At 51.0% G+C, this 13,250-nt stretch overlaps 1 protein-coding gene across 4 annotated transcripts; it reads right to left on the bottom strand.

The window, feature by feature from the left end:
• Nucleotides 1-658: 658 nt before the first annotated feature.
• On the bottom strand, nucleotides 659-12,779 carry MORN3 (MORN repeat containing 3). Of its 4 annotated transcripts, none has more exons than XM_084762729.1 (7): nucleotides 12,713-12,779; nucleotides 11,074-11,204; nucleotides 10,125-10,298; nucleotides 5,033-5,190; nucleotides 3,461-3,620; nucleotides 1,615-1,799; nucleotides 659-1,430 (listed from the first exon to the last, which is right to left on the bottom strand). In XM_084762729.1, the coding sequence occupies exons 3-7, from the start codon at nucleotides 10,267-10,269 to the stop codon at nucleotides 1,353-1,355; spliced, it is 726 nt and encodes a 241-aa protein (XP_084618855.1). In that variant the 5' UTR covers nucleotides 10,270-10,298; nucleotides 11,074-11,204; nucleotides 12,713-12,779; the 3' UTR covers nucleotides 659-1,352. The 4 variants fall into 4 exon arrangements, with proteins under 4 accessions (XP_084618855.1, XP_084618854.1, XP_084618856.1 ...); XM_084762728.1 differs by having other exon boundaries at nucleotides 11,085-11,204; XM_084762730.1 differs by having other exon boundaries at nucleotides 11,099-11,204.
• Between the last annotated feature and the right edge of the window lie 471 nt (nucleotides 12,780-13,250).

Below are 13,250 nucleotides of genomic sequence, written 5' to 3'. Positions count from 1 at the left end.
GAAGTACATACTGAGATCCTGTCTCAAAACAAAAAAAAAATAAAAAAAGCATTATAGCATGTTTGGCAACATCCGCCTCCCCCCTCCCCCATCCATCATGACAACCGGAAGTATCTCCAGGTGTTAGCAAATGTGCCCCCAAGTAGCTCGGGAAGAACAGGAATCCTAGGTGGTTTTAAGCTGTTGTCTCTGCTCCAACTCCCAGATAGGGTTTCTCTGTGTAGCTCTGCCTGTCCTGGAACTCAGTCTGTAGACAAGGCTGACCTCGAACTCGGAGACCTACGTGCGCTGGCTTCTGCTTCTGGGGTGCCTGTATTTAAGGCACGGGCTAGCATGACTGCCCTGGGTGCTCACAGTTTGAAAGCTTCCTCGGGATTCTTGTGTTAGGCTAAGGAGGTGAGGACCTGCTTTAATCTCAGATCTTGGTGGCCGCTGCGGCAAAGCGCAGGCTCCCTCCCCTCCCTGGGCTAGCTCAGGGGCAGAAGAACCGAAGCCCACTTCCTTACTTCCTGTCTCGTACCCTCAACTCCCCCTGACACACATGTGTATACACACACACACACACCCCTACACCTTGGGAGAAACCCACACAGAGGGTGAGGCTGCCTCTCCCCTCCCTCAGACCCCTCCCACCCTGCTTACGCCATAGGCCCTTGGATTAAGGCCACCATGTTCTTTATTTTCATGCACTCTGATATAACACCATAGGGCAAAGAAACGCTTTAAACAAAGTGGGTCCCGAAGGCCAGCCAGGGAGAAGCAATACCCCACTTCCACTGGCAAAGAATAACCTAGTGTCTGGAGGAATGGGGTGCCCTCGGAGGGATCCAAGGGTGTGCCCAGAGTCGCTGCTTGCTCCTCTCACCGGAGCTGCACCGGTCTGAGCAGTTTGGTGACAGGGGCCAGGGTTCCTCCTGATCCTCGGTGCACTGTCTGCACAACTGGGGATGATGCTGGAGCTAGGATCAGAAACACAACCACCAGCACCCTTTTCCCCAAAGCCTCACGGACACCCCAGGACGAGGCCCCCACCAACAGTTGGGTCCGTGCAGGCCAAGGGCCCACAGCCTTACTCAAGGCCCTTTAGAAGGCACGTACCACCTGAGGAGGCTATGAATGCAACTGAAGAGCGCTGGACAGGACTGGAATGCACTTGCTTCTTCTAGAAAGATGTGTTTCAAAGAGGAGTGACCAAGCAGGAAAAGCTGGACTGCAGGAGGCAAGAACCTTACCCTCTCTGGTCCTGCCCTGAGCCCTTTAGTGATAAGAGGAGATGTGAGCATTGCTCAGGGACCCAGAGCGGCCTCAGCCGCATCAGAGGTGGCAAGCCAGCTGTGTCCCCTCATCTGGCATCAGCTGTCTTCTTCCTTGGAATTCATCAGTTTAGCCATGGCTTCCTTCAGCACGCCGTCTGGGTCTAGAATCTCCACCTGCAGGGATGCAGGGGGGAGGGGGACCGGTCGGTTGGTTTAAGGAGCATGGAAGGCCCCAGGCTGCCTTGCTAGAGATGCTCGGCTTGAAAACAAAAGCCTCATCTGCAGTCCCTAGACACATGGGACTACCGATGCTGGTTTCTGTCTCTCCCAGTTTTAGGGCCCCAGGAGGACCACCCACCTTAGGAATGGGGAACTGGGTGGGCTCAGGGGCCTCATCACGGCCAAAGTCGATCATGGTGCCACATTTGGCCACATCGTCCACCCAGAAGCCTTCAAACAGCTGACCATGGTCCAGGTGAAAGAAACGCCCATGGCCGTTCTTCATGCCTCTCTCCCAGCTACCCTCAAATCGGTTCCCGTTCTCTAGAGAAAGGACGAGAAAGCATGGCTGCTGCGCACGGGAAAGCGGCCCAGACTATCAGGCTGGGCCTCACCAGTCGCAGCTACTGATTATTAAGTTGTGTGCTAGCTATCTGAGAGTTTAAGCACAAAGCAGGAGGTGCAGTGCCCAGCTACACATAAACGTCACTTAACTTCAACCACTTCAAGAGATTTTTATTTTGCTAGTCATGACGGCGGCGAACGCCTTTAATCCCAGCACTTGGGCAGATCTCTGAATTTGAGGCTGGTCTTTTTGATGGTAGAGACAGAAACTGGCGCATGCGCACACTCAGCTCTGCCTCTCGGCTACAGCTCTAGCTCGTTTGTGGTGAGCTTTCGCTGTTGCTTTTGTTACTTTGTTTTGTTCTGCAATGCTAGGGGCTTTGAGCATGCCAAGCCAGTGGGTTGGGTGTTTGTTTGTTTTTTGTTTTGTTTTTCGAGACAGAGTCTCTCTGTGTAGCCTTGGCTGTCCTGGACTAGCTCTGTAGACCAGGCTGCCCTCTAACTCACAGAGATCCATCTGCCTCTGCCTCCTGAGTGCTGGGATTAAAGGCGTGCGCCACCACGCCTGGCTGCCTAGGGAGTGTTCTACACCCTGAGGCTTTGGGCTGAAACTCCAGATGTAGACCAAGAATTCAGAGCTTTACCTGCCTCTGTTTCCCAAGTACTGTGATTAAATCCACATAAGTTGTATTTTATTTGGCTTTTTTTTTTCTAGACAGGGTTTCTCTGTGTAGCCCTGGCTATCCTGGACTCGATTTTGTAGACCAGGCTAACCTTGAATTCACAAAGATCCACCTGCCTCTGCCTCCGGATTGCTGTATTAAAGGCGTGCGTCACCACGGCCGGCTTCTAAGTTTTATTTTTTGAGGCAGCATTTCACTACCTAGCTAGCGCAGGCTGGTCTCTAAGTTGACACCGTGCTGCTGATCCCAGGTGTTAGGGACCATGCTCCCCTCCCATTTGTGTTTCTTTTAGTGCGTTTATGTTATGTGCAGGCCCTTGCATGCCACGGCGCATGTGTGACAAGCACGTAGTGACAGGAGGACAACCCTGGGGAATCAGTTCTTTCCTCCCACCTTGTGGGACCCAGGAGCAAAAGCAGATGATCATACCTGAGGGGAAGCACGTTACCACCTGAGCCATCTCACAGGTCCTCTCGTCGATTTAAAAAAATGCAGTCAAGTGTTAACCGCGAGGAAACCGCAGCACGGTTCAAGCTAATTGCCTAGGGGTCCTAGAACTAATACCTTCTTATGCCAGGCTCTGAATTCGTGCAAGCTTGCTCAGAGTTCAGGCCATGAGAAATGAAGCGCCTACAACATTTTGTTCTGCTCAGCAAGCGCTCACTAAATCCAGGCTATGCACAGTGGAGGCTCACTGAAGGCTGGCTCGGAGCTAAGGAGTATAGGGGCTACAAGACAGACAGACAGACAGACCGCCTACGCCCTCCCAGCTGACCCAGGGCCTCGGTTTACTTGGATCTCATTGGAAATCGAAATCTCACTCTTTCTGGGCCAACCAGACTGGTATTATGGGGCGTGGCTTGTGGGGCAGGGAGTCTAGAGAGAGATAGTGCCGGGACTGGGCGGGGCCAGAAGGCGTTGGGGCGTGGTTTCATGAGACGAGATGGGGACACTCACTCAGCCGCAACATGCCCTCCCCGTCGGCCTTGTCGTTCTTCCACTGGCCCTCGTAGATGTTTCCGTCGTGGTAGTACATGCGTCCCCACCCGCTGCGCTGGTTGCCACACCACTCACCCTCGTAGTATTCCTTGGGTCCGAAAAACTGGATCCCATAGCCCTGAAAGCAGGAAGATGTCCCACCAACTGTCAGGTTACCCAAGGCTCACACTTGAGCTTCCTTCTGTAGCCCGCGGCGGGCGTTCCAAGCAGAGGTGAAAAGAATTCTAGCTTGCATAGTCACCGCCTTCACACCTGGTTCCCTTCTCTCTGGTCCCACTTCCGCACAACCTCTATACCGCCACAAGATGGATATTTTATAGCCCATAGGTTCACCCATGCAACTCTGATTGCATTTGGTGGCCTCACACAACAGTCTATTTAGAAACATTACGAGCGACATTCGGAGACAAAGCGTAGGAAATCAGAGACTACTGGCGATCGCAACTCAAAGTGGCTGGGGTAAGTGGCCTAAGTCTGTACCTCCAAAACCCTGATGCCACTTTTCGTTTCTCTCTTCCCTCCTCAGGGCAGACAAGACCTGGTGTTTGACATCTTTATTATTTCCTCCCTCCTTTGACATGTTTGCCTGGCTAGGTCCTCACTTCTTTGCTATGACCTCCTGCCCTGTAGTCTAGGTTAGATTGCATGATCTTTCAGCTGCAGGAAACCACTGTTAACTCAACATGAAATGGGAATTGTTTGTTTGATTGATTTTTCAAGACAGGGTTTCCTTGTGTAGCCTTGGCTGTCCTGGACTTGCTTTGTAGACCAGGTTGGCCTCAAACTCACAGAGATCTGCCTGCCTCTGCTGGGATAACAGGCTGCAAACCATTTGTTTTAGGCTCTGTCTTCTCACCAGAAGCAAAGGAACACAAAATCTTGGGCTCTGCAATTGGCTAGCTGTGTCACCAGCCCCAGACTAGGGAACTTCACCTCTCTGAGCTTGTTCCTTAGTAAAAACAGAATACAAAGGATGACAAGGCTATTAGAAGTGTCAACTCAAGTACCACATAGTAACTGCTCAGGAGCAACACTGTTGCTATTATCAGGCTCCATGGCTTATAGCCCAGGCTGGCCACAAACTCGCTATCACCCTGCCTCCCCTTTCAGAATGCTGAGATTATGGTTTTGCACCCCCACGCCCTGCCTCCGAGCCTCCCTTCTGACTCAGGCCAACAGAAGGAGGATTCTCAGAATGGGGTACCAGGGAGAAGAAAGCCAGGAAGTGAGGGGGAAGAGGGTGGAGGGGACCTTGCCTGCTGCCTCCTTGTAGCCCTAGAGGTTTTTTCAAGGGTTCCTTCCTGGGGCCCCCCACTTCTCTTGCTTCCTGTTTTCTTGGTTTTGTTTTGAGAAGCACTAGAAACGCCCCTCCCACCCCTTCCTTCTCCCACCCACCAAAGGACTGGCTCAGGTCCCCCCCTCTCCCTCCCCGGTACACACACACACACACACACACACACACACACACACACACACACACCCTGCCTCTCAGCCTCTCCCTACAAGCAAGGCATGCTGGGAACCACTCACCGATTTCTTATCGCCTTTCCACCAGCCTGAGTACACCCTCCTGTACTTTCCAGTCTCTGGGTCAGGTTGACTGAGGGTGCCATAGCCCTCTCGCTTGCCATGCTTCCAGTCCCCTTCATAGATCGCGCCACTCTTCTTCCAGACCTGTGTTCCTTTCCCTGGTGACACACGGGGGAGGGGCCAACACCACAGATGATTGCCACGGTGAAACTGGCAGCCACATGCCAGTACAGACCTCAGGGACCTCCAACTTCTTCAGAACTGGAACAGAGACTGTCCCTCATCTTTAGAGTGTAAGCATGCAGAAGAAAGGAAAGTCCCGTGTCTAACAACAGTGATTCTCCTGCCCGCTGTCTAACAGCCAGAGAGATACAGCAAACCTTCAGCAGAGGCGGGAAGGGGTCCAGCCAGGCAATGTCTTTGGGTTGTTTTGTTTTGTTTTGTTTTTTGGTTTTGGTTTTTGGTTTTGTTTTGTTTTGGTTTTGGTTTTTCCAAGTCCGGGTTTCTCTGTGTAGCCCTGGCTGTTCTTGACTCACTTTGTAGACCAGGCTGGCCTCAGTACTCACAAGAGATCCACCTGCCTCTGCCTCCCTGAGTCGTGGCATTACAGGTGTGCACCAACACACCCAGCTAAAATAAATGAATCTTTAAAAAGCAAGCAAGCAAACAGGGTGGGTAAGCCAGTCAGCAGCACTCCCCCATGGCCTCCTGTATCAGCTCCTGCCTCCAGGTTCCTGCCTTGAGTTCCTGCCCTAACTTTCTCTGACGATGGACCGTGATGTGGAAGTGGAGGCCAGAATTAAAGCCTTTCCTCTCCGAGTTGCTTTTGGACTTAGTGTTTTATAACAATAGAAACCTAAATAAGACAATCTCTGAGCTACATTCCCAGCCCTTGTATTTTAAATTTTATTTGGTGTTGTTTAAGATTCATTTATTTGGGCTGGAGAGATGGCTCAATGGTTAAGAGTTATATCTGCTCTTCCAAAGGACCTGCGTTCAATTCCCAGCAACCACATGGTGGCTCACAACTGTAACTCCTGTTCCAAGAGATCTGACACCTACATAACCAATGCACATAAAATAAAACTATTTTTTTAAAAAGATGCATTTATTTATTATGTATACAATATTCTACCTGCATGTGTGCCTGCCCACTAGAAGAGGGCACCAGATCTCATTACAGATGGTTATGACTCACCATGTGGTTGCTGGGAATTGAACTCAAGACCTCTAGAAGAGCAGCCAGTGCTCTTAACCTCTGAGTCATCTTTCCAGCTCCTAAATTTTATTTGCTCATAAAAGAATGTTTTAAATTTGTATTTTTGCTTATTTATTTATTTTGATTTTTTTTTCGAGACAGGGTTTCTCTGTGTAGCCTTGGCTTTCTTAGACTCGCTTTGTAGACCAGGCTGGCCTCAAACTCACAGTGACCAGCCTGCGTCTGCCTCCCAAGTGCTGGGATTAAAGGCAAGCGCCACCAAGCCCTGCCTCTTATTTTTGTTTATGTGTCTATGAGACTATGCCATGTGAATGTAGTACCTACAGAGGCCAAAAGAGGGCGTTATAACTCCGGGAAGCTGACGTTCTAGGAGATAGCCACTGGATGTGGTCTCTGGGAACAGAACCCAGGTTCTCGGCTTCTTTGTTTGCTTTGCTTTTTGGTTTTGAAATGACATCTCAAACTTGCCTAAAACTTGTCGTATAAATCAGACTGGTGTCCAGCTCAGAGATCGTCCTACCTCAGTGTCCTGAGTGCAGGCCTTAAAGGGGTCCACATCAAGAAGTTCTTATTCTTAACTGTGGAGCTATCTCTCCAGCCCAACCCTTAGGTTTTTAATCTAGAGTAGATAAGACTTCAGTCATATCTCATTTGCCTAACAATATTTAAATACTGTGAAATTCACGCTGGGAGAGAAAACTGTGATCTAGGCTGCCCCTGACAAGGGCAGACTCACCCTTCATCCAGCACAAGCTTGACACACACAGCTCACTAGCATGTCCCCTTTTCTTTTCTTTTTTCTTTTTTTTCTTTTTTGCCTGTCCCCTTTTCAACAGTGTTTGTCCTGCAATAGAGAGACACAAAGCCTAGGGCTGGAGAGATGGCTCAGTTGTTGAGAGCACGCACTGCCTTTGCAGAGGACCTTGGCTCTGTTCCACTGAGGTCTGATGCCCACTTCTGATCTTCAAGGGCACCAGGCACTCCCACAGTGCGTATACATACATTGAGGCAAAACATTCATGCACATAAAATAAATTTGTTTTTTAATGTATACAGTGCTCTGTCTGCATGTACACCTGCAGGCCAGAAGTGGGCATCAGATCACATTATAGATGGTTGTCAGCCACCATGTGGTTGCTGGGAATTGAACTCAAGACCTCTGGAAGAACAGTCAGTGCTCTTAACCTCTGAGCCATCTCTCCAACCCATAAAATAAATGTTAAGAAAAATAAAGACAAGACAGACAGACAGACAGATTAGGCTTGCCATGGTCCATGAGGCACAGTGCATTTGGCATCTGAGTGTTTTCTCTCTCGAGCTCTGTTTTGCTGTTTGTTGGTTAGTTGGTCAGTTTTTCAAGAAAGGGTTTCTCTGTGTAGCCTTGTCTGTCCTAGACCAGGCTGGCCTCAAACTCACAGCGATCTGCCTGTCTCTGCCTCCCGAGTGCTGGGACTAAAGCTGTGTGCCACCACTTCTGGCAAAATGAATCATTTTAAAAGATTTATTTATTTATTATATATACAATATTTTGCCTGCATGTACAACTTCAGGCCAGAAGAGGGCACCAGATCACACTTGTGTGTTGTGATGGTTGAGAGCTGCCATGTGGTTGTTAGGAATTGAACTCAGGACTTCTGGAAGAGCAAGCAATGCTCTTAACATCTGAGCCATCTCTCCTTGGCATTGTTTTTGAGACAGGGCCTTAAGCTGGCCTGGAATTCCCCATGTAGACCAGCCTGGCCTTGAATTCACAGAGCTCAACCGCCTCAGCCTCTGGAGTATTGGGACTAAAGGTATAAGTCAACACAGCTGGCCACTACTTTCTTTCTTTCTTTTTAAATTTTGTTTTGAGATAAGGTCTCAAGTAGCTCAGGCTGGCCTTGAACTCTCTATGCAGCTGAAGCTGGACTTGAACTCCTGACCTCCCTACATTGCCTTCCAAGTACTTGGGACTACAGGAATACACCTGGCTCTCCCCTCGCCCCCACACACCCTGCACTTATTTTGTTTGAGACAGGGTCATAGCCCAGCCTTGATCTTCCTACATCAGCCTCCTGAGCCAATAACAGGGATTTAGGGTGTACATAATAAAACCACGCCCAATTCTGGCCCACTTTCTCCACCCCAGCTACGTTGACTTCTAGTCTGTCCGTCAATCAAGCTACACAGACCTACCTCATTCTAACTCTGCAACTAAAGGTTGAAACTTGAGATGACTTGCCGTTCAGCCTGGTCACTGCATTCTCATCCTTTCTGCACACAGCAGCTCAAACATCACCCACTCCCTACTGTCTTCCCTTTACTCCCTTCCCTCTCCTCTCTGGTGCTTTTTTTTTTTTCATTTGAGACAAGGTTTCTCTGTGTCACCCTGGTTGCTCTGGACTCGCTTTGTAGACCAGGCTGGCCTTGAACTTACAGAGATCCACCAGCCTCTGCCTCCCGGGTGCTGGGACTAAAGGCGAGCGCCACCATGCCCTGCCTCTCTCTGGTGCCCTTTACATCCTAATACTACCCCCTTGAAGTAGTTACTTCTTCCCTCTGTGGACCCCAGTTGCCTCGTTTGGGAAATGTGATGGCAGTCTACCATCTACCGTGCAGATTCTCTGCCCGCACAATTTCGCTCTGAGCCCTCTTGCTGCCCCTTCCCACCCGCAACTCTTATCTTTATAAATAGTGTTTCCACTTATCAGATAAGGAAACTGAGTATGATGAAGACTACCTCCAGACTGTGGCTGTTAGAGCTGGGATTCTTTTTTTTTTTTTTTTAATATTTATTTGTTTATTACTTATACAATATTTGGCCTGCATGTGAGCCAGCAGGTCAGAATAGGGCACCAGGTCTCATTATGGATGGTTGTGAGGCACCATGTGGTTGCTGGGAATTGAACTCAGGACCTTTGGAAGATTAACCAGCACTCTTAACCTCTGAGCCATCTCTCCAGCCCTAGATCTGGGATTCTAATAGTGCAGGTTCATGGAGTCTAGTGTAGTTAACCGGGAAGGCAGGAAAAGAGGATGTCTAAGTCTGGGATTGTAAGGCTGCAGTGAGAGAAGTTTTTAAATAGAGGCACCCCCCCACACACCCCCATATACCCCCACACCCTAACCCCCAACCCCTACCTGGGAGTCAGGATTTGCGCTCTATCACCAGAACCCCTTCGCCCCCTGCTGGTCAGACCTGAGCCCAGGCACACAGGAGTAAGCATGGAAGCTTGGGGTTGGACAAGTCCTGCCTGTGTCCTGAGGCCCAGACCCTGCGCTCCACCATCTGCAGTGCATGAGGCCCAGAAACCCTACTGCAAGCTGTTTTCTTTCTTTCTTTTCTTTTCTTTCCTTATTTTGGTTTTTCGAGACAGAGGAGTTTCTCTGTGTAGCCTTGGCTGTCCTGGACTCACTTTGTAGACCAGGCTGGCCTCGAACTCACAGTAATCCAACCTGCCTCTGCCTCCTGAGTGCTGGGATTAAAGACATGTGCCACCGCGCCCAGCTGCCACTTATGTTCTTTTTATTTTTTGTTTATTTGTTTGTTTATTGTTTTTTGAGACAGGGTTTCTCTGTGTAGCCATGACTGTGCTGGACTGTGCTGGACTGGACTCACTTTGTGGACCAGGCTGGACTCAAACTCACAGCGATCCCCCTGCTTCTGCCTCCCGAGTACTGGGATTAAAGGCGTGAGCTACCACCCCCCCACCCCCTGACCCCCCACCTTTCCCCCCACCCCCCCACCCCCCACCTTTCCCCCCACCCCCCCACCCCCCACCCCGGTGCTACTGATGTTCTTACTGGCCTCTGTACACTGCTCTTGTTTTGTTTTGCACTGCCCACCCAGTCTGACCGCACACCTGCCGCTAATCCCGAGGGTCCCCCGCTCACCATGTTTCAAGTTGCCCTTCCACTCGCCCGTATAGTGATCTCCATTCACAGCAAACACTTGATGCCTCAGTCCGTTCTTCTGGGCTTTCCAGTCAAACCCTTTCCACAGGGGCTGTGATTTCCTTGGACACTTGGTGACTGGCATGCTGGCTGCTTCTGTGGTGTTGGAGGGGGCTGGCAAGAGGTAGGGGCATCAGGGGCTCAGTGAGTCCCGTGTATCCCTGAGATCCTGGGGCTTCCTGGGGAGGTGCCTGCCTGAGTTCCAGTTGGGCAGGTCATGTGTGTTCTGAGCCCCCAGGGCAGGTGAGCAGCCCTCAGTGGGGAGCCTGGGGTGCTGGACTGACTCAGGACCCTCCCTTGCATTCTCTTGGGCCCCCACTCCACCCCACCCCCATCTAGGGGGGATGTGATGGCATAATTCCTTTGGAACCCAGGGAGACCAATAGGAACTCAGGGTTTGGGATGACATCAGGGAGAAGGTGCCCCTGGGGAAAAAATGACGGTCACTTAGTGACTAGAAGGACCCATCAGAATGGGCTTTGGTGGCAGAGGAGTGCTGTGGGGGAAGGGTCGCATGGTGGCAAGTGCTGGGACTACTCCAGGGCCATCAGAGGGTGTCAGGCAGACAGCTGCCTTCTGCCCAAACTCCAGAAACATCCCTGGTCCAGCGCCTGCACCGTTACCCCTTGGCCCTACTTATCCCTACTTACCAGGTAGATGGGGCTGATGACTCTCAGGGGTTGCCTTTTATCTGGGGAGATCCTCGCCCCCACAAACTAAAGAGACTGATTCCAGTCTCTATCTGTCTTTCTGTCTGTCTGTCTGTCTGTCTCTCTCTCTCTCTCTCTCTCTCTCTCTCTCTCTCTCTCTCTCTCTTTTTGGTTTTTCCAGACAGGGTTTCTCTGTGTAGCCCTGCCTGTCCTGGACTCGCTTTGTAGACCAGGCTGGCCTTGAACTCACAGAGATCCACCTGCCTCTGCCTCCGGAGTGCTGGGACTAAAGGCTGTGCCACCACGCCCGGCCATTCATGTCCTTACATCTGTCTCCATGGATTACGTTCTTCTTCTTGCCTCCTGCGTGCTGATAACAGACATTCACCACCACACTCAAGTTCACCCGTTCCTTCATTTATTCATTCACTCTCTCTGCCTCTCTCCGTTTCTGATAGGGTTTCACGTAGCACAGGTTAGACTCAAACTCACAGTGTGGCTGATAATCACTTTTCTTCTCTGAGCCAGGGTCTCACACTCAATACGAAAGGATGACCTTGAATTGGGTGATCAAAGCCAGGGCTTCGAGTAAGCTGAGCAACCAACTCAATGGTCCTCTGCCTGAGCAGGCAGTGTTTTGTTTGTTTGTTTGTTTGTTTTTCCGAGACAGGGTTTCTCTCTGTAGCCTTGACTGTCCTGGACTCGCTTTGTAGACCAGGCTGGCCTCGAACTCACAGTGACCCACCTGCCTCTGCCTCCCAAGTGCTGGGATTAAAGGTGGTACGCCACCACACCACCGCCCAGCCAGGCAGTGTTCTTAACTGCTGAGCCATCTCTCCATCCCCTCCCCAGTCAGTTCTCCTTTAATTGAGTCATTGTGTAGAAATCCAGATTCCTGGCAGGGCCTGGATGGGGAGTGAGAGCCTTGGTGGGCGGTGAAGGGCAGTGGTATGGAAGGATTTTGGTGCTGGCAGAACACTGGGGTTCCCAATCTGCATTGCAGTATCTCTGTGTGTTTCAAGGCCAATCTTGGTAGTACCTTTCCCTTCCGCAAGTACCCCTGCTCTAGCCACCATTCTCAGTGGCCATGATGGACATGATAGGGACCATGTGTTTTTCTGTCTCTCGATGCCCCAAGTACCCGCACATGGTAGAGGTCCTGAGCTAAGAACAAAGGGATGCTGGGAGTAGTGGTGCAACCTGTAGTCATAACTGCTGCAAAGTTGAGGCAGAAGAAACGCCATGAGTTTGAGGTCAGCTTGGACTACAGAGTGAGACCCCGCCCCCTAGGCCCCCCCCCCCACCTCCCCACCCCCACATCCCCGAAAAGCAGAAACCAGGGCAGGAGAGGATGGCTCAGTGGTTACGAGCATTTACCATTCTTGCAGAGGACCCGTTTCAGTTCCCAGCACCCAGAGAACAAGCTCACAACCTGTGTAAACTCCAGTACTAGGGAACCCAATGGCGGCACACGACGCACTGCGCACAGTAATACAAGTAAGCAAAACACCCATACACGGAAAATAAGTGAGAGGTGAACCCAAGTCAAGGGACGTGTATTGGTGCCCTATTAGCGCAAAAGTGACAGCGTGTTCCGGACCTAGAACTGTAAGAGAACCCAGCACAGACTCCAGGGACGCTATGGCGTCGATCGGTATTACGGCTTCATCTCTGTCGTCACAGATTCCACTCCTGTCCCCGACACTTCAGAATTTAAGGAGAGGTTGAAGTGGACCAGGAAAAGAGACATCTGCAAGCCTGTCCGTGTTTTGTTTCTAAAGAGCAGAGCAGAGTTCTGTGGACTCTGGAGGGGCAGGGCGCAGAGGGCTGGGGGGTCATTTCTGAGCTCTGGCCACCCGCTGTGTCCTCCCGGCTTACCTGTAACAACAGCTTTGGGCTTCACCCTCAGCCAGCAGAGTTGCGCTGGAGTCTGCTCCCCTCCCCCCCCCCCCCGCCCCAGGTCGTTATAGCAACAGCAAAGCGAGCTGGCAGTGCCCGCCTCTTCCTGCAGGGCCAGGGTAGCGGAGGAAATTATAAGGACAAGGAAAGTCACGTTTGTTCTTAGTCGTGTGAGACTACTTTGAGTGTTTTCCGGAAGCTCTGGAGACTGTCGCCATGGGCGTTGCATGGCGTACCTACGGTAGATACAAGTTCCTGATCTGCTCGCGACGCTCGCTTGTTATCTTATGTAGCCTTGAAGATTCTGGAAGACCTGCCTAGCCCCTCCACTCTTCCTCCCGTCCCCTCTCACTCAACCTCTGCCGGAGCCACTACACACTTGCTTCCCTGCTGTTCCTGCAAAGTGTGCCACATTCCTGTCTCAGGCCTAAGGGCTCCCAATTGAGAGCATGGACCTTGCTTCCCCCTCCTTCAGAGGTTTGTTTAAACATCAGCTCTTCTTCACCCAGGAGTTCTC

Source organism: Acomys minous (genome assembly GCF_964271855.1).
Source record: "Acomys minous genome assembly, chromosome: 16".
Taxonomy (NCBI): domain Eukaryota; kingdom Metazoa; phylum Chordata; class Mammalia; order Rodentia; family Muridae; genus Acomys; species Acomys minous.
Note: the sequence above shows the minus strand (reverse complement) of the source record. Positions and strands in the feature narration are given on the sequence as shown.

Excerpts from the sequence above, each read along its gene's own strand:
- MORN3 (XM_084762729.1), bottom strand. The coding sequence starts at position 10,269 with ATGCCAGTCACCAAGTGTCCAAGGAAATCACAGCCCCTGTGGAAAGGG. Across the intron at positions 5,191-10,124 it reads GAAGGGCAACTTGAAACATG|GGAAAGGAACACAGGTCTGG; the intron begins GTGAGCGGGGGA and ends GTGTGTCACCAG. Across the intron at positions 1,431-1,614 it reads CCCAGTTCCCCATTCCTAAG|GTGGAGATTCTAGACCCAGA; the intron begins GTGGGTGGTCCT and ends GCATCCCTGCAG.